This window comes from Notamacropus eugenii, chromosome 1, assembly GCF_028372415.1.
Source record: "Notamacropus eugenii isolate mMacEug1 chromosome 1, mMacEug1.pri_v2, whole genome shotgun sequence".
Classification (NCBI taxonomy): domain Eukaryota; kingdom Metazoa; phylum Chordata; class Mammalia; order Diprotodontia; family Macropodidae; genus Notamacropus; species Notamacropus eugenii.
In genome coordinates, this window is record NC_092872.1 from 619493498 (window position 1) to 619521245 (window position 27748).

At 39.6% G+C, this 27748-nt stretch overlaps 1 protein-coding gene across 1 annotated transcript in view; it reads left to right on the top strand.

Annotated features, from left to right (window-relative positions):
• The window catches only part of SFRP1 (secreted frizzled related protein 1), a 79908-nt gene extending 60337 nt beyond the window's left edge, over positions 1 to 19571 (top strand). Inside the window, exon 3 of the mRNA XM_072635099.1 lies at positions 15338 to 19571. Within this exon, the coding sequence (XP_072491200.1) occupies positions 15338 to 15660 (323 nt within the window). The 3' untranslated portion in view covers positions 15661 to 19571. The remainder of the gene's footprint in view (positions 1 to 15337) is intronic.
• Positions 19572 to 27748: the final 8177 nt, after the last annotated feature.

The following is a 27748-nucleotide window of genomic DNA, read 5'->3' on the forward strand; positions in this document are numbered from 1 at the left end:
TCAGATTTTCCTTGGAAATATCCTTCATCCGTTCCCTCTTTTCCACTCATCCTGCCAGCATCTTATTTTGGCCCCTCATCACCTTTTGCTTAGATTATTTATTTCAATAAGCTGATCTCTCTGCCTCCATTCTTGACCTCTAAGGTCTTTTCCTTGCATCTGTGGTCTAAATTTTTGGCCTCATAATCTCCCTTCTTCAAGTCATCCTTCAAAAAGTTGGCAAAAGAATCTTCCTGATCAATAAGATAGCTCCCCAATGCCTAAAGGATTAACTGTAAACTTACAAACTTGGCCTTCAAGGCCCTTGACAATCTGTCTCCAATTTCTCTTTCAGCCTTCCCCCCTCCCCACATGACCCTTCCCAACTCTACCCTCACTCTACTTATGTGTTCCAGCCAAACTGGGCTGCCTGCCTTTCTTGGATTTCATATTGTCCTCTCATGCCTCCATTCATTCATGTAGCTTTTCCACCCATGCCTGGAACATGCTTCCCCTGTATCTCTTAGTCAGTTGAATCCTTTTCTTCTTTCACAGCACAACTGAGATCCTACCTCTTTCCTCCTTGATCCCTCCAGATAAAAGGGATCTCTCTGCTGATAGCATTAAGTCTGGATCCTTTTGTTCCATCCCATTCTACTTCAAATCATACATAAGCATATATCATCCCCTTTCTAAATACTACAAGTTTGAGGTCAGGGACTATATTATTGTTCATCTTTCTGTCTCCTTTAATACTGAGGACTATGTGCTGCCTACAGCAGGTACTTAATAAAGGTCTGTTGAACTAAAGTGAATGGTGATGCCCCTTGGGATCTCTAATGGTATCTGTTTCTTCTACTGGTGCCTGAGGAAGGACCGAAAACTGTGGGGATCAATTAAACTAATAGACCCAGCTTCAGAATGTAATTTAAATTGAAAGTTTGTGATATCTTTTCAGTTCAGTGGCAGCATCTTACCACCTCAGAGTTCCTCAGATGATTGGTTTTCAATTTCTGGCCACCATTGCCTCCATACAGCTCATGTGCTCCCCAGAGCTGTCATAACCTTCCTCAGAGGAGCCTAGATATTCAGAGCTGGAGGAGATCATAGAAACCATCTCATCCATCTCCCTCAGTCTGAGGATGAGCACACTGGGGCCCACAAAAGTGAAATGATTTGTCCAGGCTCAAGTGAGTAGCTGGGCCAAGGCTCATATTCAGTCTTTCAGATTCCAGATCATGTTTTCTTTCCATGATGTCATGGTGCTGTCCAACATTTCTTGTCTTCTCATCTAAATCACAATTGGTTTGAGAGTTGACTGTTTATTGTATGTGTTTTGCATGGCCCTCTTTTCAGCTTTACTCCTTAGTTGCGTTTCATAGCTTTTGATTCAGAAAATACTTAATAAGTATTAGTAATTTTCAACAATTTTGAAGTACTTCACAAACCTCCATAAGTGCTTCTCAGTAATAACAGAAGGAGAAGTGGTGGCAGAGAGGGACCAGTTCCTCCTCATTTTACGCACCCAAGATATAGAGATGCAGAGCCAGGAAGTTTGCCCAAGGATACCCAGTGGAACAGAGCTAAGAACAGAACCCAGACCCCCTGAATCATTGCAGTGACCCTAGCATACCATTTGCTGCAAGAAATATTGTACAAATTGTTGTGTCTTAGAACTAAAGAATTTATATTTAACTACAAGGAAATCATCAAACATGAGAAGTGGCTGTCAATGTTTGGCCAGTCTTTATGGCTCTTCTGATTTTCAAGAAACCTCTCAGGACCTATTAACAGACAGACTTATTTATTAAAGCCAAAAGCTGTTCTTTTCTCCCTTCCTCCTCTTCCCACTCCAGGGGATTGAAAGTCAGAATTTACACATTTTTTTTCTCGTTTCTTAGTACTAGCTCACATTTGTATTGTACCTTACAGTTTACAGAGCATGGGCTTGCTAAAGAGAAGGCAAAAACCTGGGGAGGGAGGAGGTGTAGATATTATCATCCTCATTTTTCAGGTAAGGAAATTGAGGTTGAGAGCTCTTCAATGATTTGCCCAGAGTCACATGGCTGGTGGATTTTAGAGCTGATTTGAACTCAGGCCATTGTCCTTTTTGCCATACCATACTGTTTCTGGGAACCAGTGTAACTGAGCCTGGGGTCACCAAGCCAAGGAGTCCAAAAGGGAAAATAGCTCCAGGGAAGCCATTCTGCTGGGAGAAACCTTCAGCAGTTGGTTAAGGGGCTTGATTCCTTGGAAGCTACGAACAGGGAGTTGGGGATAGAGGATACTTTCAGCTTCCTTTTACAAAAGATTTCATGGAGAGTGTGACAGATATGGCCTTACTGACTATCTGGTTCAGGGTTTCCTGACTAGTGGCACACCATGAGGTTGCAATGACCTTGTGGAGCCACCATAATGGGCTGGATTTTCCCTTTTGGTTTTGCTCCAGCTCCTACTCCACTGGACTTCCATGAAGATCATTCTAGATCATGAACTTGACCTTCTCTTCTCCCTGTCTCTACCTTTCCCTCATTCCACTTCTGCTCAATATGCCTGACAACAGAATAGAAACAGAAATAGAGGAAGTTGGGTTAAGACCTCTGGGGTAGAGGATGATCTAATTGTTATTGCTTTATCTGGTGTTATGTTTTAAAGCCATTAACCATAGACATCAGGTAGTCCCACCTGGTTTTTATGGCAGGGCAATTGAGGGCCAGAGAGAAAGAAATTGATGTGACCAAGTTCACATTTCTATGAAGGGAAGATTCAGGCAGACTCTACACTGTTAGGTGTAGAAACCTGTGTGTTTCGAGGCCACATGTAGCCCTGTAGGTTTTCAAATGTGGCCAAGTTTTATGGAATAAATCCTTTTATTAAGGGGATTTGTTTTCTGAATCTTGGACTCAGACCTAGAGGACCACATGCGACCTTGACCCACAGGTTCCCCACCCCTACTTTAGGTCTAAGGGCATGTTTGTTGAACAACTTAGATTCCTATGGTACTCACTCAAACCATTGATATTGAGATGAAATTTGCCATATTATATGGAATGCTAGACCTGAAATAAGCAAGATTCCGCTTCTTGTACATATTTGTTGTGGAACTCATGGGCAAGTTGCTAAACTTTTCTGAAATGACTTCCTTATCTGTAAAATACTAGTAATAGTATTTGTACTGCCTATCTCATAGATTTGTTGTGAGACTCAAGTTAATGTAGTTTAAAGAGCTTTGCAAAATTCAAAGTGTTTACAGTTATTCTCATCTTGGTCTTATCTTTTCAGTGGAGCTCAGAGAGAAAGGTTCCCAGGACAAGTCATGTTTCTGCGATCATCCTTTAATATTTTGTGTTCTGTGGACAATTGTGCAGGTGGATAAAATGATGACTTTTTGTAATGGAATGAAAGTATTGGGATGTAAGCTTATATGCACTCACTGAAAGCATCTTTGGGACAGCTCCAGTAGCAGACAGAATGACAAGCATAATATGTACTTCATCCTGTTTGCATGTGGTTTTGATTTCTTGTTAGAGCTTTTCATTCTACATAGTTCAGAGATTCTGAGTATTTGGTATGGAGACATCTATTAAAAAGATTGTTCTTAAATTTTTATGGAATGATGTTATGTCTGATCTACTGTAGGCAATATTTTTATCTGTGATAATAATAATAATAATAAAAAACAATCACTAACATTTATATAACACTTAACTATGTGCCAGGTAACGGGCTAAGTGCTTTAAAATTATCTCATATTACTCTATGTTAACACTCTGATTCCAATATAGTTGATTTTTGAATTTTCAAGTCTATTTTCGAGCCTATATTTAGAATATGGAGATTTATTGTCTATTAGTTTATGAAGGAAAGCTATCTTCTGGTGTATAATTCTAGCCACCCAATTGTATCTTTTTTCTTTTGAAAATTTTTATATTTTATTTTCCCCCAAGTACATGTAAAAAACAACTTTTAACATTTATTTATAAAATTTTGAGGTCCAAATTCTCTCCCTCCCCCTCCCCTTTCTGGAAAAAGCAAACAATTTGGTATAGATTATCTGCGTACAGTCATATAAAACATTTCCATATTAGCCATGTTGCAAAAGAAAACACAAACTTCCTCCCCACCAAAAAAACCAAAACCAAAACAACCCAAGATAACTAAAATAAAAAAGAATGCTTTGATTTGCATTTAGACTTCATCAGTTAATTCCCTGAGGTGGATGATATTTTTCATCATAAGTCCTTTGGAAATATCTTGGATTATTGATTGTTGGGAATAGCTAAGTCAATTCACATTTGATCAGCGTAAAATATTGCTGTTACTATGTATAATGCTTTCCTGGTTCTTCTCACTTAACTTTGCATCAGTTCATAATCTTTCCAGGTTTTTCTGAAAGCATACTTCTCATCATTTCTTATAGCACAATAGTATTCCACCACAATTATATACCACAACTTGTTCAATCATTCCTCAATTGATGAGTATTCCCTCAATTTCCCATTCTTTGCTACCTATTTTTGTACATATAAGTCCTTTTCCTTTTTCTTCAGTCTCTTTGGGGTAGAGACCTAGTAGTGGTATTAGTGAGTCAAAAGATATGCATGCACAGTTTTATAACCCTTTGGACATAGTTCCAAATGGTTCTCCAGAGTGATTGGATCAGTTTCCAACTCCACCAACAGTGCATTAGAGTCTCTTATTTTTCCATATGTCCCAACATTTGTCATTTTGCTTTTCTGTCATTTTAACCAATCTGAAGTTGTGAGGTGGTACCTCAGAGTTGCTTTAGTTTGCATTTCTTTAATCAGTAGTGATTTAGACTATTTTTTTCATGTGACTATAAATAGCTTTGATTTCTTTATCTGAAAATTACCTGTTCATATCCTTTGACCATTTATCAGTTGGGGAATGACCTGTATTCTTATGCATTTGGTGCATTTCTCTATGTATTTGAGAAATGAAGTCTTTATCAGGTCAATGTGATATAAAAACTCCCCCTCGCAACTCCCAGTTTACTGCTTTCCTCCTAATCTTGGCTGCACTAGTTTTCTTTGTGTAAACTCTTTTTAAATTTGATATAATCAAAATCATCCATTTCACATCCTGTAACGCTCTCTATCTCTTATTTGGTCATAAATTTTTTCCTTATCTATAGATCTGATAGGTTAAAGTATTCCATGCTCCCCTAAATTTGCTTATGATTTCACCCTTTATATTTAAATCATGTGCCCATTTTGACTTTATCTTGGTAGATGGTGTGAGATGTTGGTCTATATCTAGTTTCTGCCCAACTGCTTTTCAATTTTCCCTGTCATTTTTTGTCAGATAGTGAATTCTTGTTCCAGAAACCTGGACCTTTGTGTTTATCAAACACTAGATAACTATGGTCATTTACTACTGTGTGTTATGTATCTAATGTATTCTAGTATTTCACCACTCTATTCTTAGCTAGTACCAGATCATTGTGATGATTACAGCTTTGTAGAACTCTTTGAGATCTGATACCATTAGGTCTCCTTCCTTCACATTTGTTTTTCATTGATTCCCTTGGTATTCTTGACCTTTTGTTCTTCTAGATGGATTTTATTGTTACTTTTTCTAGCTCCATAAAGTAATTTTTTGGTAGTTTGGTGTGACACTCAATAAGTAAATTAATTTAGGTAGAACTGTCAATTTTATTATATTGGCTTGGCCTACTCATGAGCAATTGATACTTCTCTAATTATTTAGATCTGACTTTATTTGTGTGAAAAGTATTTTGTAATTGTGTTCATATAATTCCTGGGTTTGTTTTAGTGGGTAGACTCCCCGATTGTATCTTTCTAGGATTTGGTAGGCACTGATTTTTTTTTTTTTTTTTTTTTTTGGTAAACTGAAGCAATATGTTGGACTGTTTCTACCATTTTCTTCCATAAATGATCCACATCATTCATTAAGTCTAGGTTCTTTAAGGCTATCTTGTTCAGTTGTTTCAATTATATCCGATTCTCTGTGACCCCATAAAAGATATTGGAGTGTTTTGCCATTTTTTTTTCCATCTCATTTTACAGATTAGGAATTGAGGCAAAGAGGGATAAGTGACTTGCCTAGGGTCTCACAGCTAGTAAGTATCAGAGACCAGATTTGAATGCATAAAGATAAGTCTTTCTGGTTCCACCTAGCTACTCTGTTTAATGAATGAATGTATAATTGACCAAAGGGGATGAGATTGGAAGACTGAGAGTCATTGTCAAAAAAAGCCCTCTGTTTTCATGGTGTCTTGACAGGAGATATTAGGAGTTTGGGACAGGTCCCTCTTCTGGGAAAGGGTGACCTATGGTAAGTTTTGATAACAAAATTCCCCCAGGTCACCTTGTTGCAGCAGAGACATTCATGTGACTGTCCTGTTGACTTCAGCCTGAATCTACTGTGAGCCTTGAAGGGCTGCCCTGGGCTAGCTCTAGGCTTAGCCCATCTGTCAACATACCTAATTCCTCAATGAGCACCCATGGTGAAAAGTCAAGGTACAACTGTTCTCCCTGCCCCCACTCCACCTCTTCTCCACTCCATCCCCTCCTCCACATTCCTCACCAAACCAAACCCCAAACCCTAGACCCTGAAGCATTCCTCAGAGGCCTGAATAGCTGATCCCTTTTCCAGTTCATTGGATCCCTACAACACTTAACCCCTTCCCTGCCCCCTTCCAGGAGGGCTGATTTGGATCCTCTCTGGCCTTTCTCATTGTCACTGGATGACTGTTGGGGGAGATAGGGAGCTGGGTGTAGCTTGGGTAGGGTGGTTGAGGATGGAAAACAAGAGCCCTGATGGCAGAAAAATCTGTTTGCCTTGGCAGCCCAACCTCAGACCCAGAGCCAAGGTTCAATCCATCTTAATGATTGACTTTCTTGAAGTGCTGGGCTTTCTATTCTCGTTGGCTCTGTGTGAGGGTTAAGGTGTTTATTGGGAAGTCAAAGTGCTGAAGCCGTTACTTTCACCAGGTCTGAGGCCCCTGTTCCTTCTGCTTCAAAAACTCAAGTCGAGTCCCCCTCCCAAGAGATCTCAACACCTGAGACTTTGTTTTCAGGTCCTAGCACACTATTTCATTATTAAGGCAGAAGGTACCAAGCCCACTGAATTTCCATCCATCCACCCTGGAGCTTTCCTTTAGGGCAGATATTCACCTCAAAAGGGTGTTGTCCAGGGAGGAGTCATCCACCACCCTTCTTCACCTCAGTCCTTCATACACAGATGTCTAGGGTCAAGCTTGGAGGCTTCCATCAGGGCAGATTTTCACAGGGAGGAATTGCTGTCCAGGGAGGGCTCCTCTTGCACCTCTACACAGCATTGCCCCACCCTGCTCCACACACAGGTGTCCAGGTCAAGCTTGGGGGCTTCCATCAGGACAGATCTTTCAGAAGAACGGCTGCTTCACCTTGTTTGCCTGCATAACAGAGCCCCTCCGACTCCTACGCCGCTCCCCCCTGCACACAGGTGTCTGGGGGCTGCAAAACAGCTGGGCTCCAATTAAATAGTCTGTCCTATCTGAGCCACCCAGGAGCCCTTTCTGTATTGGAAGTGTCTGGTGAACAAGGTGAGAAGAGGAACTATGCTTTCAATCCCCTAGTCTGTTGGTCATTCCTGCCTACACCTCTTTAGTAAATCAGACAACTTAGGAAAGAACATGCATTTGTGGTTTGTGATTGGGGGTGGAGTGGAGGGAGGCCACAGCTATTGCAACAAACAGGGAATCCAGGGTCTGGCTAAATGAATTAATGTCTCCCCCTGCCCCTAGCTGTGAATAGCATTAGAGCGGTCTGCAAAACTGTGCCTTTGTTCACTGTCCTTGTTTGTGCCCTATTGCCTCAAAGCCAGTTCTCCAGCACGTCTCGAGCCCTGGGCTGTAATTTCCCAGGGAGGCTGCTTGCCCTCACAGCCAGCCCAGGGTCTTTACAAAGTTCTGCTAGTCAAATTGGATTTGCACAGTTGGCTGGGGTAACTGGCATTTCCCCCACCAAGGCTGCATCCTGAGATCTCCCGTGAGGTTGACCTTGCCCACCCAAGAGACTCCTCTGCGCTAGCCCAGGGAGATGGGATTCTCGCCTGCCCTGTTCTCTTTTGAAAACTTTATCACACTCTGGAATTTGGGTTAGGTAGTTCCAAAATGGAATAAGGGAGGGACTTGGGGGGGGGGGGATAAGCATGACCATTTCTAGCCCCCAGGCCCCTTTAAGACTGACAGGTCTGACAATAAGGGGTCTGTCCCAAGCAGCTTGGTCACATGCCATGTCTTAATGAGAGCTTTGCACTTTCCATCCCTGGCAGTAGGACAACTCCCATGCCCTTATAATCCTCTGTGGAGGGGCTTTGGCCCTCTTGAAAAAAGTAATGGAATTGGGTATCAGACTGAAGGACGTGAATGGCAGGCCACCAAGACCATTTTATCAAGGGCTGTTGGAGAAAATATGTCCAGGTCAGTTGTCTGATTGGTCTTCAGTTCTTCACAGGCTTACCAGTCATCCCTGTTGCTCTTTTGTCCAGGAAAAGTGTGGAATATTCAAAAAAGCCCTGGATTCTAATCTTGGCTCTATCATTAACCTGCTATATGACACTGAACAAGATACTTCTTGTGGCCCCCATTTCTGTATCTGTAAAGTGAGAGGGTTTAAGTAAAAAATCTCTAAGATCCCTTTCTGGTTTATCATTCTAAGTATTATCTTGCCTCACTGGACTATAAGTTTCTCAAGGGTAGCAAGCTTGTTAGTTGTCACCTTTGTCTTCTTCTTCCTCCTCCATCTTCTGCCACCCCTCCAACCCTACTTTAATGTTGAGTCTTTGTGATCATCCTTCTTTGCCAAAGAAGACCATGTCATCCGAGAAATGATGACATGACTTGCACTTGACTTTGCTTTGAGTGAAGGAGGGCTGTGCAGGTCACCAGCCTCACTTCTCCTCCCATTTAGTCCTTAGCCAATTTGCAAAGTATGAGGTGCAACCTTAGGGTTATTTTGATTTTGATTTCTCTTATTAGTTATTTGGAGCCTTCTTTCATCTGATTATTAATAATTTAGAATTCTTCTGGGAACAGTATTTGACTTAAAATACCCATTCTAGACTAGAAGCTGCTTGGAGCTCAGTATTCATGGTTACTTCTCTATTTTTGTGGATATATTCTAACTTTCCCACACGACTTTACTTTCTTTAAGGATTGGGACTGTATCTATTAAAACTTTTTATTCCCCACTTTACTTAGAACAATGTTGCAAATAGTAGGTTCTTTACCAATATTAATCGAGTGAGTTAGTGATCATTTTGCAGGTGAGGAAACAGGTTAAAACAGGTCATGAGTTTCCTGAAGTCAGATATTTAGGTAATGTCACAGTCAGGACTAGGACCGAGGTCTCCTGATGCTTGGATTCCAGTCTTATCTTCAGTTAGGAGAAGTTTCAGTCCAGGCTTCTTTCAGAGTCTGGGTCTCTTTTCATCATATTTATACAGAATACATACAATACAGATGTTCCCCAAACAATATCATATTGAAATAACGTTATAAAGAAGCCCTCTTGTAATAATTGCAAAGTAAAAAGGAGAGGATAGGAGTAGGGGAATGGAGGAGAAGAAAGGGAGAGGAGGAGGAAAAGATTGAAGGAGGAGAAAGCAGGAGAATGGAGGAGGTAAAAGTGAAAGGAGAAGACAGGAATGAAGAAGAAGAAAAGGAGAGGAGGAGAAGAAAAATGGGAGCGAAAGCTTGCTGGAGTGAAGACAACGTGGGGGAGGGAGGGTGCAATAGGATTGGAATTCCTTCAAGCTTCTCATTTCCCTATACCCTCTCCAACTTTGTGTGCTTTGTCCTTTTGTTTTATTTAAAGCAATGTTTTCAAGAATATGTTTTTGACATTAGGTAGGGTACCTATAGGGACTGTTGGGGAAAATGTGTGACCTATTCAGGTCTGAAGCCAGATGGACAGGTGTTGGGATGACTAAGGCTGTGGTTAGCAGCTGACAACCCCTGGCTTTTAGACCCATTGTTGCATATTGTTTTTATGTATAACTCGAGATGCTTCCAAAAAGCTTTCTTTTATTTTTCTTTTCTTAACAATTAGGGAAGGATGTGGAAGAAATGGCTGTTGGTTTAAAGCTATATAATTGGGAGGGATTGTGATGATTATTTGTTGTTTGAAGGACCCTGGAGGGCTGCACTAAATACCAATGCTTGTCACAAGGCCTGAAATTCTGTCATTAGAGATCCCCTCCTTGGTAACGTGGGAAGTTTTCAGGTCTATTAAAACACAGAAATCCCAGGTGAGGGTCATATCTTACACACATTTCACCTTTAGCTTCAAGGGTTCTTTTATCAGATCTATTTGTGCAGGGCCTTCTTCTCACTATTTGTCCAGTGTAGAAAGTAGACACAGGATAATGATTTGGGGGGAATGAATATAGAAGGAAAACAGAATCATGGATTCAGCACTGGGATAAATCTTAGAGGTCATTTCATGCAATACTCAGTTAGATTCCTAATAGGAATTGAGATTTACAGATGAGAAAACTAAGACAAATGTATTAAGGAAAGAAAAGAGCTCAGAAAGAAGTGGCAGAAATCAACGATAAAAAATAATAGTGATAATAGCTAATATTTACACAGTGCCTATGTGCCAGGCATTGTGCTAAGCACATTATAGTTATTATCTCATTTGATCCTCACTGCAACCCTGAGAGGTAGGTGTTATGATAATCTTCATTTAACAGTTGAGGAAACTGAGGCAAATATAGGTTAAGTGATTTGTCCAAAGTCATATAGAGAACATTTGAGGCTGGATGATGAAACTGCCTACTTGAAAGTTATACTTGGAGCTAGACCAACTTCCAAGCCTGTGATGGAAGGTTAAACAAGTATTATAATCCCCATTTTGAAGATAAAGAAGATGAGATACAAGAGAGCAAAGGATTCAGAAGATATGGGCTCAGATCTCTGTTCCTGCATTTACTCTCTGCAAATTGTTTAACTTCCCTGGGCTTTAGTTTCATCTGCAAGACAAATGATTTTGGACTAGATAATCTTAATGGTTTTCTTTCAGTTTGAAACTTACGATCCTAAGAGAGCAGAATGGGACTTATCCAGGGTCACACAGCTAGCAACCGTCAGAATCCGGCCTTCTGACTCCATGCTTTTCCCATTATGCCCCCAGAAACCCTCCTGTTGTTTTTTCCCTTCACATTTCTTCCCCTTGTGAAATGGTCAACAGGGCCAAGTTCCCCAGTCCCATGAACAGTCTCTTCCAACATGGCTAGGACGCCAGCCAAAAGTGAGGGGGTGTAATCGATTGCAAACTGCCTAGTCGTCTGACCAGGTTGACTCTAGTCCATACTCCACCCCACTTCAAGCACCCCGCCTTTGCCCAGCACCAGTCTCCTCCCCATGTTGCATTGGTTGAGGGCACAGTCATATCCACAAGGCAGAGGACAATCAACCTAGGATACTAATTGCCTTTCTAAACATGTTCCCAATCTACATCCCTAAAACAAACCCCTAAAAGCTGGAAAGATGTTAGTAATTTCTGGCCATATGTACTTCCCCCTTTTGCTCTCCCCCTCCTACCTAAAAGAAAAATGGGTAGAGCCAAATGGCAAGAAACAAAGATTTTTTAACGCACAACACATTTTCATCATTTTATCCCTCCTGCCCTCCCCACCCCCTCTCCCACGTAAACTACATTCCTCTACATGGTCATGGCAAAGGAACATTAATTTCTGATTTGGGTTGTGATTAACTTATAAAAGCAACTCAATCAAAAGGGCAAAATAGTTTCCACTGGAGTAAGATCATGAGAGAGGCAGCATGGAGCTGTCGGGGAGAGTAGTGGACTGGGAGTCAGAATAATTAATATACAGGTTCAAGTCCCAGCTTTGATGTTTACTGTCAGCGTGACCAAATCAGTCCTAATTTCTGGATCTCCAGTTCTTTGTCCATAATGTGAGGATGCTGGGCTAAGTGTTTAAGATTCTTCTTCCTCTTAATTCTATCCTACATTAAGCTGCATGTCACTGTTTGAAGGAGGGAGGCCGATGTTACATTTGGCACATCAGCCTAGGGAAAGACTCCCTTGCTCCAAAACAAACCAGTCTGGGCTACTGGATTTTAGGTGTAGTTCTCTGATTGGGAAAGGCTCATTTCCTGGCTGGCAGGCCTTTGAGAAGCAATTTGAAATTATGTTCCCCAAAGAAATTAGCTATCACTTGAGAATTTGGAGGGGGGAGCTGGGGCAAGGGGTGTAAGGGTCTTTTCTGAGATCCCTTTCAAGCCTGAAGACCTAGAATATTTAGATATTAAGATGCGTTTAAAATCTGGGTATGGTTTAACCATTCAAGATAATTGAATGGTCTTATAATGGGGATATTTAGCTTGGAGAAGGGAAAGCCAAGCAGGGGCCTATCCATAGTCTCAAAGATTTAAAGGTCTGTCATGTCAAAGAGGTTTGGGGTGGGGGGGAGAAGAGAGAGAGAGACAGAGAGAGAGAGAGATAGATAGATAGATAGATAGATAGATAGATAGATAGATAGATAGATAGAGACAGAGAGACAGAGAGAGACAGACAGAGAGAGAGACAGACAGACAGAGAGACAGAGAGAGAGAAGACAGAGACAGAGAGAGACAGAGACAGAGAGACAGAGACAGAGAGACAGAGAGAGAGACGAGACAGAGATAGAGAGAGACAGAGAGAGACAGGGAAACATAAAGACAGAGGCAGTGAAACAGAGACACAGAGAGAGAGAGAGAGATAGACATAAAGAGAAAGAGATAGACACAGAATAGAGAGACAGAGAGGAAGAAACTTGACATTGAGGCATAATAATAATGATGATGATAACTCATACTTGTGTAGAACAATAAGGCTTACAAAGCATTTTTGTTAAAAAAGAGGAAGTACAAGTGTCATTATTTTTATTTTCCACATAAGAAAACTGAGGCAGAAAGACTAAGTGACTTGCTCTTGTACGTACAGCTAATGTCAGACCAGAATTTGAACACAGGACTCCAGACACCAAGACCAAGGCTCTTTCCGTGACACTGCAGCTACCTTTCAGAACCCAAATTTTGTCCTGAGCTCAGAACATTTAGACCATTAGTGTTCATTGGCTGAAACTCTGTTGTTGTTCAGTCATTTCAGGCATGTCCAACTCTTCATGAGCCCCTTTGTGGGAGCAAAGATCCTGGAGTGGTTTGCAGCTCCCTTCTCCAGCTCATTTTACAGATGAGGAAACTGAGGCAAACAAGGTGAAGTGATTTACCCAGGATCACATAGCTAGTAAGTGTCTGAGGCCAGGTTTCAACTCAGGAAGATGAGTCTTCCTGACTCTGGGCCTGGCACTATACATTCTTTAAAATTAAACAAAAACATGTTCGTAGCCATCATAAGTCTGCTGAATTCATTCAGGAAATGGCAGGTTCAGAAATTAAGGTGGGGCTTGAATCAGGCAGGCTCTTTGGATAAGGAACTTTCCCCACCTCCCCATTCAATATTGTGAGAAGGAAGTAAAATAGTACCTAGGCAAGTGCCTGGTGCATCATGGGTAGACAAATATATCTTGATTTGATTTAAAGATAAAATTTTGATATGAAGGTGACTCTGGTTTCTTAAAGGCTATTCCAGCAGAAGGGAACAAGCATTTTTTTAAAAGTGCTTACTATGTTCCAGCTACAGTGATAAGTACTTTCCAATTATTATTTCAAATCATTATTATCTTATTTGATCTTCATAACAACCCTGAGAGGTAGGTGGTATAATTATTTCCATTCTAGAGTTGAGGAAACTGAGATGAAGTTGAGTGACTTGCCCAAGGTCATACAGCTAGGCAGTATCAGAGGCTAGATTTGAACACTGGTCTTCCTTATGCCCAGCCCAACACTCACACCACCTAGCTGTCAGAAGACAAGCTCCAAAAGCTTTGAGTATTGTCTTGGGCTTTTGTTTTGAACATCTGAGAACCAGTCTAACTCAAGTTCAGAGAGGCACTATCTCTAGAAGGCTGAATAGGAGGTGATGATTTTCTTTGGACTCAATCTGCTGAGACATGGAGGGTCTGAGGTCTGCTTTTGGTAAGGAAGGGTCTCATTGGTAAAATCCTGGATCTAGTGAAGTCTTGAAGTTTGGAAACCTTTGTAAACAAAATCTTGCCCAACAATGGAAAAAGAGTACTGCAGGTGAGGGCAAGAGGCAAGGGGCTAAGGGCAAAGGAGAGAACCAGAAACACTGACTTAAGCTGACAGAATCCTCTTTTAACTTGCTACACTCTCATTAGGCAACTCTCACTAGACGGAACAGTCCCCATTTCAGTACCAGGGGAAAGAACAGCGGAGTAGTAGAACAGGTGATAACAGCTCTATCCACCAGGTGACACTTTCTTAATCTGTCAGCCCTTTCATTCACTCATCATTGCAGGTGTTGGGAGCAGAGAGGGAAAAAATGAGCAGCAAAATCTTCTCCAATTGATCATTTAACAAACATTTAGTAAGCGCTTATTATGTGCTAATCACTCTATTTAGCCCTAAAGAGGCTTCCTTTAAAATAAAAGACAAATTTACACAAATAGACATATGAGATATATGCAGCCTATATATATCTTATATAAGGGAACCTTGTAGGGAAGGCTGTGACAGTTGCCAGGTGCAGTTGGGGAAAAGCCTCCTAAAGAAGGAGGTATTTGAACTGAGTTTTAAAGGAAGCCAGAGATCCTAAGAGGGAGAAGGAAAGAAAGGAACAGACGTTTATGAAGCACCAGCTATGTGCTGAGTATCATGCTAAGTGTTTTATGAGTATTACTTCTTTGGATCTTTGCAATGAATTGTGGGGGATAGGTGCTATTATAACTCCCATTTTACAGTGGAGGAAACTGAGACAGGCAGAAATTAGATGACTTGTCTGGGATTACACAACCAATAAGTGTCAGAGGGCAGATTTGAACTCAGGTGTTTCTGACTCTATACACTTCATCACTTAGCTGTCTAAAAGGTGGAAATGAAGAGGGCATTGCATTCCAAATAAGGGAGACCCCTGCCACAAAAAAAGGGAGATCCATTCAGTTGTCATAAATCCAGGGGTGGGGGAATGATTGATGAAGGGGCAGAAGAGAGGGGCATGGTAACCAACATCATATTTTGCATCAAAAAAAGCAAGTGTTCCTCCTAAATTTCTATGGTGTTTGCCCACTTGTTCTGTTTGTCTCAGTGGGCTCAGGTATGGGCAGTAAAATATCCCTCTATGGCAATCATAATTTTCAGTTGCTGGTTTATAAGAGAAATTCTATTCTAAAATAGTTTCTTTCCATTTTTCTCCTTCTCTTTTCTCTCCTTTTCTTCTCTCCACTCCTCTCACTTCTACAGCACTGAGGATGAAAATAAAAGAAGTGAAAAAAGAAAATGGAGACAAAAAGATTATTCCCAAGAAGAAGAAGCCATTAAAACTGGGACCCATCAAGAAGAAGGAGCTGAAGAAACTGGTCTTATACTTAAAGAACGGGGCTGATTGCCCTTGTCACCAGCTGGAAAATCTCAACAATCATTTCCTCATCATGGGGCGCAAAGTGAAGGCCCAATACTTGCTGACGGCCATCCATAAGTGGGACAAGAAAAACAAAGAATTCAAAAACTTCTTGAAGAAAATGAAAAACCATGAATGTCCCACATTTCAGTCAGTTTTTAAATAATTCCCTCCCAAAGGGTGGATGTGAGAGGGTGAGGGTGGGCTGGGGCAAGGGGTGGGGAGGAGAACACAGCCCTGGAACCGTGGTGGTTCACACATATGGCTCCTTCTGTTAGTAATGGACATTGTGTCTATGTCGATTCTGTGTTTGTGTGCGTGTGCGTGTGTGTTTGTGTTTGTGTGTGTGTGTTCTCTAACTTCCTTCAAAGTTTCTACTCCTTTATTTTCCCCCTCACCTCCCTCCCTGCCATCCTTTCTCCATCATCACCCCAAATTCTGAGACAAGTCAATATTAAAAATAAAGATATGGGGTCTCAGAGGGACAGTGACACTGGAGAGCCATTTAAGACTCGAAACATTCAAAGCCCCCCAGTCACTAGCTAAAACCAGGTGCTGATCCAGTTCCAAGAGGCATGACTGTTTAGGTGGAAGTCTCCCAGGACAAGGGGTAGTGGTGGTGGTGGTGAAGGGACAAAAGAAAAAGAGAGGTAAAGCCAGATCATTTTGTGAATCAGGCAGTGAGAAAACCTTCCGAATGCCAAATTCTACAACTTTGCTTATTTAGCTGATAAAGTACTCGTGAATCCATCAGCAAAAATCTACCCTAGGGGATGAACCAATTCTAGCTAGTCAATAAATCAAGTTGCACCTAATTACAGGTTATTTTTCTTTTCTGTGTTTCTGTATTTTTTTTTAAACTTCAGACCAATAAAGTAATGTTCGAAGAGAGGAAAATCTTTAAAGTACAGTTTGCAGCCCCTCCTCAAAATAAAGCAATCACATGACATCAATGCATGCCCTCCCCCAAATGCCTGGTCATGATTTCTTCAGTCACTTTTCTAAAGAATCCCTTTTTCCTGCAAGCAATACTATCCACAACTATTCTCAGATGCCTTCTTAGTAATGCTTCATGATTGGCCAGGGTGCATGGGCGAAGGTCAGATTTTCCTGTGCTTCCTGTCAAGCAGAGGCCATACTGTGGGCATGAAGCTGCTGACATGAAACAGATGACTTTTTTTTTCAGTGACAGCACTTTCAGACAGAGCCTTAAGGCAATACTTAGTGGTTCTAAAGAAACTTGTTTAAAGGGGGAAGGGAGTTGGAAAGCTGTTTTAAAACAGCTTTGCAAATAAGTACTCACCCAGCATAAATCACAGGTTAGCCTGGGTAAGGAGCACAGGGCTCTGATTTCACTAACTTTCCTGTTTATGTACCTCCTAGAGAGAAGGAGATCTGGCAATTTTGTTGTTGTTGTTGCATTAGTTTTCAAGGTTAAAAAAAAATAAAAACATTCCCACCTCGAGCTCCCTGCACCCCCCCACCCCCATATTTTGTGGTTCAATGTAGAGGAGGGATGAAGACAGACCAAGATTCCAGGTTTGCTTTTAGGCCTTTTCCCATAGGAGTGGCACTCTCTCTAGGAAGTATTGGCTAGTTTTACATTCAGCAATAATAGTAATAGGATTTATACAGTGTTTTAAGGTTTGCAAAGAGCATTCCATGTAATTTCATTTGATTCAGATTCAAACTCAAACCAAACTTTTGAACAGAATCATTGGTTGTATCCCTGAAGGTTTCCACTTGGAGATGAGAAGAGGTGGTTACGTTCTGGGTCCATCTTTCTCTCTCCTTTTTACTCTGGCCTCAAAAAAGCAAATCAGAAAAATTCCACTTGAAATCTGGCTATTTGAAGTTAAGCTGGAAGCTGGTTACTTGAAATTAAGGTCCACTGAGTGGCTCAATGAAAGCCAAACTAACCTGCCCATCCTATCCCTCTTTACGTTTCCAGGCTTTTATTTCTTCAGCTATCCCTAGACACATGCAAAGAGCATCACTTACCATGCCAGCAGGCCCCTCAAAAGATTTCCTAGAGCCTAAGAGTTTGATAAATAGAGTTAATTCTTCACTTTAAAAAGAACCTTCCTTTTCTTGGAACTTTCTAGAAAGACATTTATTTTTTTCCCTTGTGTCTTCTCTGTAGTTCAGTTTAGGGTGGTTAGTTAACAGACTTTAAAAAGTGAAATCAGTTATGACTTCTGAAGCTCCAAAGGTCTGTAGGTACAAAACTCTTTTCTGGGGAGATGCCTGTGTCTCCTCCAGCCTGTAGTAGAGTTGGGAAGCCAGTCACTGTTTACTCAGGCCAGAGACAGAAACACCTAAAAGTCATTGGAAAATTTATAAGAATTCCATTCAATGCCCCAGCTGCCCTTTGGAATGCCCGCTTTAAAGTTATCAGTCATCATAATATCATTAATGAATGACAATATCTTTTGAATACCTGACTCCCCTGTCCCTGATAAAATGTTGGGGAGGAAAAGGTAAGGTTGATTTGATTTGTGTATAATATTTCAGATGAGGGTTTTGTGTTTGTTTTTATTGATTTTTTTACACATGTATGTACATTAGGTGATTAGAATTTTTTTTAACTTTTCTGATGTCAAACTGAACTTAAAAGCAAATCCATGACTTACATGGAGATGGATTTTAGATTTGATAATTGATCATAAACTCAAGTATTTTTGGTCTATCTGCCACTTTTGATCAAGCTGATAGCACCCAGGAGGATGTTTCTACAATGTAGCAGAGGCTTCCCACCCCCCCCATAATTATCTAAAATAAAATTCTGTTATAATGGTTAACACTAGTAGGAGAAAGAAGTTTATGGATGAATGAGAGGCTACTTCCTGTCAATCTCCATTAAGTGAGGATTCTAAGACATTCAGGGAGGAACTAAATAGTAAGAAAATGTGTTTTTCTATTTCTTATTATTTTCTTTAGTGTATGAATGGCATTTGCTAGTGTGACCTTATCCTTCAAGTTACTGGACTTTGGGCTTTTACTATGTGTGTTACAAAGATCTTTAGTTTTATATAGAGCAACCAGCACCATCTGTGACCCTGCGAGAAGTTTCCAGAAAAGATGGAGGCTTTGCAATTGTTTCCCCTCCAAGGACAGCCTTTCCTTCTGAGATACTGGCATTTCCTGAAGCCAGAACAAACTCAAACCAAATTTTTGAACAGAACCATTGGTTGTTTCCCTGAGGGTTTCCACTTGGAGATGCCCAGGATGAGATGTGATTCCTATTACAAGTTGACTTCAACACAAAAAGTTACAGCAACTAAAATTTTAAAAGACAGCACAATCAATCCCCTTTTCCCTGCAATCATCAATCCCTGTTCTGGTAATAGGCCAGCACCAGAAGTACATGGTCTGTGTGGTACAAAGAGAAATTGTTGGTCTCTCTAATGGCACCTTGGTTTTCTCTCTTGGCACCATGGGGAGCTCTCCCTTGCCCTGGCGCAGAAACCATCCTGAATGTTTGACTGACACCTCTTACCCTCAGCTCATGACAGTCATGACTAGAAAAAAATCTTAGTTTTCATTTATTTCTGCAAATTGCCAATTTTCTACCTTCATAAAAACCCTAACAGCAACAAACAAAAACCCAAACCTTCAAATCCACCAAAACAGATGCCCCCTCCCCTCCAGGACTTGAGATAGCCAGAAGAGTGTCCTCTACCATCTTCCTTTGGTTACTGTCAGCCTCATCCTCTGAGTATCTGTTTGCCAAGCACACTTCAGGCAACTTGTAGCAGGAAAGGACCAGCAGCACCTACTCACCATCTGCCAGTCAATCTATGGAACATGGTGGCAAAGAAATTGTGTGTCCCTCTGGAGCCCTCAAATTTTCTTCTCTTTTTTACTCCGTGTCTTATATGAAAGCTTTGAATACTGTGAAGATGTTTTTTCATTCCATCTCATTTCAGTGTTGTTTTTTTTAATCTGCATTATTTTACCAGATGTTTTGATGTTATCACTTATGTTAATAGCAAATCCAATATTTGTTCACCTTATTCTCATGCTTTTTCTGCCATGTATCAATATTCACTTAACTAAAATTGCTCAATTAATCAAGGCAATGTCATTTATTTTTTACCCATCCATTCCCTCTCCCCCCAAAATGGTACAACTCTCTGCATTCTACTTTTGTAAAGATGCTGATTTCTGCTCTCAGCTTGATGGCTTTCCAATGTGGCTTGGGGACGGGGGTGGATTTGAATGAACATTTGGGATCCGCTGCAGGATGGATGAACACTGCATGTATTTAGACCATCTGCTGCTATTAATAACTTCCAGAATTACTCCTGACTGCCCCTGTGTTTCAGTTCAGACAGAGAATATCAAATCTGTGTTTTGCAAGTATACATGATCCAGGCCTGCTAGATTTTCTTTTCCATATTTTTGATTTTAGAGTTTGCCTTCTCCTTCTTGATTATAATCTTTCCAAGAGTTTCCTTTGATTTACCCTGTTCAAGAAATCACAGAATTGGAGGGGATCTCCAAGGCCATGCCTTCCAACCCATCTCAGAAAAAGAACTCCCCCTCTACAAATATACCCACCAAATGGTTAAAGATCTGATTAAAGATCTCTAGTGAGGGGGAACCCATTCCCCTTTGAGGTAGCCCATTCCCTTTTTGGACAGCTTTAATCATGCTGTTTTTTCCTTATGTCAAGCCTTATTTTGTCTCTGTCCAACATCTGCCCATTCCTCCTCACTTTGTTCTATGAGGCCAAACTCAACAAGAGGAATCCTGCCCATCAAATACTGAAAGATAATTATCATTTCCTCCCTCTCCAGGCAAAAATCCTCAGTTCCTTCAACTGATCCTTATATGTCACAGATTCAAGGCCCTCTGTCAGATGCTTTCTAGATTACCAATTGCCCTTCCTAAGCTGTGGCAGCTGGGGTTGGGTCCAGTCTGTTAGTAAAGGTCTCAGCAGGGTAAAGTTCAGAAAAACCTCCTTGCTTCTGAAAGTTACTCCTTGCTTAATGCTGTTTAAAATCACATTAATATTTTTGGCAGCCACAGCATTAAAAAAAAAAGGAAAGGCTAGGATGGTATATATCCTTGTGTTCACTAAATGTCATCTTGACTACTCACCTCTTACGTAGGTGGAGGTTGTATTGAAGGGAAGTCTTTCCTCTGGAATGAAGGAGGTAAGGGCCAATTGTATTCTGGCCTGTGGTCACATGACTTACTTCCCTTGCCATGGTCAGTCCTGGGTGGTGCTCATGCAAGGCCAATAGCATAGTTGGAAAGTTGAAAAATTTGGTCAGTCATGGGTTTGTTCAATAGTGAACAAACCATTGAATTAAAATCATGGAATATTAGATTTGGAAGAGACATGAGAGATCACCTCATCTATTATTTTACAGAGGAGGACATTGAGGCCTATAAAGGAGAATATTACATGATCGTTTAGTGGCAGAAATGAGGTCAGAATCCTGGCTTTATTACTCTAACTCTGTAGTTATAAAAGCCTACACTTGTTTGGACAGATCTGCCCCATGCTAGACCTTTCTCTAACCTGGAGAAGTCTCCAATGCTGCAGTCAATTCTTCAAAATAATAGCAGCAACATATTTGTGGGTGCAGTTCCTGAATTAATAGAGCTATCTCAAATTCCAAAACCCTCGCATTTTAACATAGTAAAAAATAGCACAAAATAACATTGTACAAATACTCCCCAAGTGACCCAGAATACAGCCCACATGCCTTAGTCTAGTCTAGTGCCATTTACACTTGACCACATTGTTCCATTGTACATTTTTCTGCAAAGTTGGGTGAGTTTTATGGTAGTTTCTCAGCGCAGTAAGTTAAAATGCCTCCTTGTCCTTTTAACTTCCCTCTATTTAGCAACTCTCCCCTGAAGTCTTCTTCCTCTGCCTCATCCTGTAATGGAGTAAGCCTAAAGTCTCAAAGGCAGGGGCCACAAAGTGTAAGCTCCCAAAAGTTCTGCAAAGTTCCCAAGGGCTTTGAGTGTGAACCAATCAATGGTAGGTAACAGCATCTGCCATACCCAGACAGGCATAGTGAAGTGCAGAAAGCCTCATCTCTAGAAGCTTGGGCACAAGATGAGGCATTTTGAATCACGACAACTCACAATGGGCAACAGAGTGGCAACTAAGGTGCCAGATCTGGAGTCAGGATGACCTGAATTCAAATCTGCTTCAGACACCAGTTGTGTGATCTTGGGGCAAGTTACTTAATGCTTTTTCCTTCAATTTTCTCATCTGTAAAATGAGCTGGAGAAGGAAATGGCAAACCACTCCACTGTCTTTGCCAAGAAAACTCCAAATGGGGTCATGAAGAGCCAAACACCACTGAAATGACTCAATGACAATAACACCTCAGTAGACAAGATTCTCCATTCTCCCATAAAAAACCCTAAAGAATACAATAAAAATACCCTATAACATAATTATAGAACCTATCTTAGAACCCATCCAAGGGAGTTTGTTCATGGTATTCCCAAATCACTTTGTTCTCTGTGCAGCGGTCTTGTCTTTAAGGAAGTCCCATGGCATTGACTGCAGAGGTTGCCATTACAGAGAGGAAATATCATCATGACATTGAACCTTGCAATCATGGCCTATGAATATCAGTTGAATTATCTTGGAGAAGAGAAGTCTTAGTGAGGGACTTAGTAATTTTCTTCAAGTACGTTAAGGGATGTCAGTGGAAGAAGTATTAATCTCATTCTGCTTGGCTCTCAATGATAGGTCCAGGAGCAATGGATTAAAAGGCAGATGGTCAGACAATTAGAGCTCTCTAGACATGAAATGGGCTGCCTCCAGAGTTAATAACTTCTAGTTCTTGAGAGACCTTTGAGCAAAGTCTGAATGTCCACTTGTTCAGTGTTGCCAAGGGGATGGATTCCTATTCAGAGCTAGATTATATGGTCTTCTGAGATCTCATATAACCTAAACATTGCATGTTTCTGCCTCTTATTCACTACTTCTATAAGAAAAAAGAGAATCTTTACCCAAATAGAAAAGGGCATATAAAATTTGAAATTGGGAAAAGGATTATTTTTGCCTTTTTCCCCATCCATTATTGACTTTCTTTAGCATTTTTCATACTGGCATAGTAATTTTCTTTATGGTTTAAAATATATATGTATATATCATATATACATATATTTAAAAAATCTATTTATGGAATTATTGATGGAAGAGAGCTGAGAAATCATCTAGACTAACCTCCTCATTTTAAAAATAAGGAGGCTAAGGCCCAGAAAAAGACAATAGTTTTCTTGAGGTTATGGAGGCAGTAAATAGTAAGGCCATGATTCCAAACCCATTGAGCCATATTGTCCCTCTGATGAATTGTAGTGGTTATTAAAAGCAGCAGGATTAAATACAAACTCAAGCTTTATGACTAGATGCTAGCTTTTCCCTAGAAATAGAATAAGGATCACAAGATCATAGATATAAAATTGGAAGGGAACCTAGATGTCCAACCCCCTCATTTTGAAAAAGAGAAAACTGAGGCAAAGAGAGGTTAAAATGATTTGCTCTAGGCCACACAATGGAAGAACCTTGAGAAGACTTGAGAACTATTATCACCTCTTCCATTGATATGATTGAAAGCTTTGAGCCTTTGCTATAATACATGTGACTTTAGTACATTCATTCATTCATTCATAACATATACCACTTCCCTATTGTGTATAGAACACTATGTTACGTGTTGAAGAAAGTACAAAATTTAGATGGGACATGGTCTCCATTGGCATAAAAGGCATTCTAGAAGGAGGAATAAGATATATAGTACAGACAACTATGGTAACCCAGGACTTTGGACTATAATGGACTGGATTTAATCCTGGGAGTTGGAGGAATGAATAAAGAAGGTTAGCTTGCCTTAGCTCATTTCTCTCATCTATAATTTATTCCATGAGCATCTCCAAATATAGTTTATGTGTACATTTCCACATATGTGGTTGACAGGAGATCCTCAGGTCCCTTAAAAGAACTCAAGGGAATAGATGTATACTGGATATAAAGACAGATTCTGTTTCATCTCACTCAAACTCCAAAAGGTACAAAGGACTAATGGGAGCCCGTATATGAAAAAGACATATAAGTCAAAGAACTCACAGGAACTAACCCTAACAAACGAAGCATGAATAAAAATGATTCATGTGGGTTCTAAGGTTCTATAATTTTGTTATAGGAGTATTTTTTATTATATTTTCATTATATAGATGAAGAAAATGAGGCAGAGGGAAGTTAAAAGACTTGCCCAAATTTACACAAGAAACAAATGGCAAAGCTGAGATTTGATCCCAGGCCATTTCATTCCAAATCCAGCCTTCTTTTCCAGAGCCCCATGATACCATACCCTCAGGAGGAGCTGAACTTGGGGTTGCTGGTGGGGCAACAGAGTGATGAATCCCTAGGTCTCCTAGAGGTCTCACATAATCTCTCCCATATTTGTAAAACTGTCCATAAATTAGACTTCCCCTAGAAAGAATGCATACTTGGGTACCATGGTCTAGGTAAATGTATTTGAATTGGACATGCACTATCCAAATAACTGTATCAGGAGGAATCAAGATTCTGTTGTCTCCCCTCCCACCCTCTATTTCTTGATGTGATGGGGAAATTAGAGCCCAGCTCTTACGAACATGAAAAGTGTGCTCAGCCTGATGGCATTCTTAATATGTACTTCAGTCTTCTATGACTATCTCCTGCTTGCTGACTGCCTGGGAAAGAAAGGGCCTCTTTCCCTGGCTGGTGAGGTGCAACTGAGCAGGCATATGAAGGACTCCTATGGGGGGAAAGGGGAAGGAAAAGAAGGGGAAGGGGAAGGGAAATGGAAAGGGGAAGAAGGGGCAGGGGAAGGTGAGGTGTGCAACTCAAACTCTCGTTTTATAGGAGGCAGCCAAAGGAAGACATAATATAAGACAGTGTTTGTTGAGTCAAAGAACAAATCATAGAAATAATAGAAAACATCATTAAAGATAATGACAATAATGAGGTAACATTCCAAAATGTTTGATATTCTGTTAAAACAGTTCTTAGGGGAAAATTTGTATCTCTAAATCCTTTAATAAAAAAGAGAATAAACACCAATAAATTAGGGATGCATTTAAAAATACTAGAAAATTAACTTTAGAAACCTCAATTAATATAAATATATAAATCCTGAAAATTAAAGAATTGAAATTAAAAAAATAAAGAAGAAAGGAATGAGTCAACAAAAACTGAAAATTTAAATTTAACAATTAAAAATTGATATGAACAAAAATTGAAAACCAAAAGCCAAAACAAAACCAAAACAACCATTGAATTACCAAGTAAAATTAGATTAAAAAAAAACCTATTAATTAACTTGATTAAAATGAAAGAGGAAGATCAAATCATCAGTATCAAAAAGAAAAAATAATTTGCAACAAGTGAAGAAGAAATAAAGGATAATATTAGAAAATAATATATTTTGCCCAACTATATGAGAACAAAACCAAAAACTTTAATTAAATAAATCAAGATGTTAAATTTTCTATTTCATGTTCTGTTCATTTGATATTTGGTTTTCCTCTTTCTTTTTAAATCAGTTACCTAATGATTTATATAAAAACATATTATTATACTATATAAAATATTATATGTGATATAATTATATGATATTATATAACATGATCATATATTATATTAATATATAATAATATCTAACTTCACATTTTTTGGCAGCAATTGGGGTTAAGTGGCTTGCCCAGGGTCACACAACTAGTAAGTGTCTGAGCCCAGAATTGAAGTCAGGTTCTCCTGACTTCAGGCCCAACACTCTGTCAACTGTGCCACCTCATCGCTGTGTGTGTATCCTTATACACACACATATGTATTTAAATAGTATTTTATTTTTTCAATTACATGTAAAGATAGTTTTCAATATGGTTCCAAATTTTTTTTCCCTCCCTTCCATCCTCCCTCCCCAAGATTGCAAGCAATCTGATATAGGTTACACATGTGCAATTATGTAAACATATTTCTGCATTAGTAATGTTGTGAAAGAAGAAACAGAACAAAAGGGAAAAGCCACAAAAACAAAAAACAAGTGAAAACAGTTTTCTTTGATCTGCATTCGGACTCCATAGTTCTTTCTCTGGATGTGGGTAGTATTTTTTTACATGTCTTTTAGAATTGTCTTGGATCATTGTATTGCTGAGAAGAGCAAAGTCAGTCATAGATGATCATCTTACAATGTTGCTGTTGCCTAATACAGTATTCTCCCGGTTCTGCTCATTTCACTCAGCATCTGTTCATGTACGTCTAAGGTTTTTCTGAAATCCCTTTGCTCAACATTTCTTATAGCACAACAATATTGCATTACATTCATATACCTCAACTTGTTTGGCCATTCCTCAAATGATGGGCACTCCCTCAATTTCAAATTCTTTGCCACCACAAAAGGACTGCTAGAAATATTTTTGTTCGTGTAGGTTCTTTCCCCTTTTTTATGGTCTCTATGGGATATAGAACTAGTAGTGGTATTGCAGAGTCAAAAGGTATGCACAGTTTGATTGCCCTTTGAGCATATTCCAAATTGTTCTTCAGAATGGCTGGATCAGCTCACAACTCCATCAACAATGCATTAGTGTTCTAATTTTTCCATATCTTTTCCAACATTTTCTATCATATTAGCCAATTTGTGAGGTGGTACCTCAGAATTGTCTTAATTTGTATTTCTCTAATCAACAATGATTTAGAACACTCTTTTAGATGATTATAGATAGCTTTAATTTCTTCATCTGCAAACTGCCTGTTCATTTCCTTTGAGAATTTGTCAGTCGGGGAACTACTTATATTCTTATAAATTTGATTCAGTTCTTTATATACTTGAGAAATAAGGCCTTTATCAGAAATACTTGCTGTAAAAATTGTTTTTGGGGCAGCTAGGTGGTGCAGTTGAATAGAGTACCAGCCCTGGAGTCAGGAGAACCTCAGACATTTGACACTTACTAGCTGTGTTACCTCAGGTAAGTCACCTAACCCCAATTTCCTTGCCTTCCCCCCCTCCAAAAATTGTTTCCCATCGTTCTGCTTTTCATCTAACTTTAGTTGCATTGATTTTATGCAAAACCTTTTTAATTTAACATAATCAAAATTATTCATTTTTCTTTTCTGTAAATCTGACCAGTAAACTATTCCTTGCTCTCCTAATTTGCTTATGGTATCTCCTTTTATGTCTAAATCCTGTACCCATTCTGACCTTATCTCAGTACACTGAGAGACGTTGGTCTATGCCTAGTTTCTGCCATATTATTTTTCAGTTTTCTCAGCAGTCTTTGTCAAATAGTGAATTTTTATCCCAGAAGCAGGAGTCTGGATTTATCAAATAGTTGTTTTTTATAGTCATTTATTAGTGTCTTGTGTACCTAACCTATTCCACTGATATACCACTCTGTTTCTTAGCAAGTTCCAAATAGTTTTGATGATTATTGCTTCATAATATAGTTTTAGATCTAGTACAGCAAGGCTACCTTCCTTTGCATTATCCCCCCATTAATTCCATTGACATTCTTTGCCTTTAATTCTTCCAGATGAATTTTGTTATTATTTTATCCTAGCTCTATAAAATGATTATTTGGTCATTTGATTGGCATGGTGGTGAATAAATTAATTTAGGTAGAACTGCCATTTTTATCATATTAGCTTGGCTTGCTCATGAGCAATTCATATTTTTCCAGTTGTTTAGATTTGACTTTATTTGTGCTAAAAGTGTTTTGTAATTGTGTTCCTATAGTTCCTGGATTTGTCTTGGCAAGTAGACTCTCAAATATTTTATATTGTCTATAGTTATTTTATATGGAATTTCTCTATCTCTTCCTACTGAACTCTGTTGGTAACATATGGAAATGCTAATGATTCCTGTGATTTATTTTTATATTTTGAAACTTTGTTAAAGCTGTTAATTATTTCAAGTAGTTTTTAGCTGATTCTCTAAGTATACCATTATATCCTCTGCAAAGAGTGATAGCTTTGTTTCCTCTTTGCCCTTTCGATTTTTCTTCAATTTCTTTCTCCTTTCTTATTTCTAACACATCTGGCACAAAATTGAATGACAGTGGTGATAACAGGCATCCTTGTTTCACCCTTGATCTTACTGGGAAGGCTTCTAGCTTATCCCCATTATAGACAATGATTGTTGATGCTTTTAGATAGATACTACTTATCATTTTAAGGAAAGTTCCATTTATTTCTACGTTCTCTAGTGTTTTTTTAAATAGGAGTATTTTGTCAA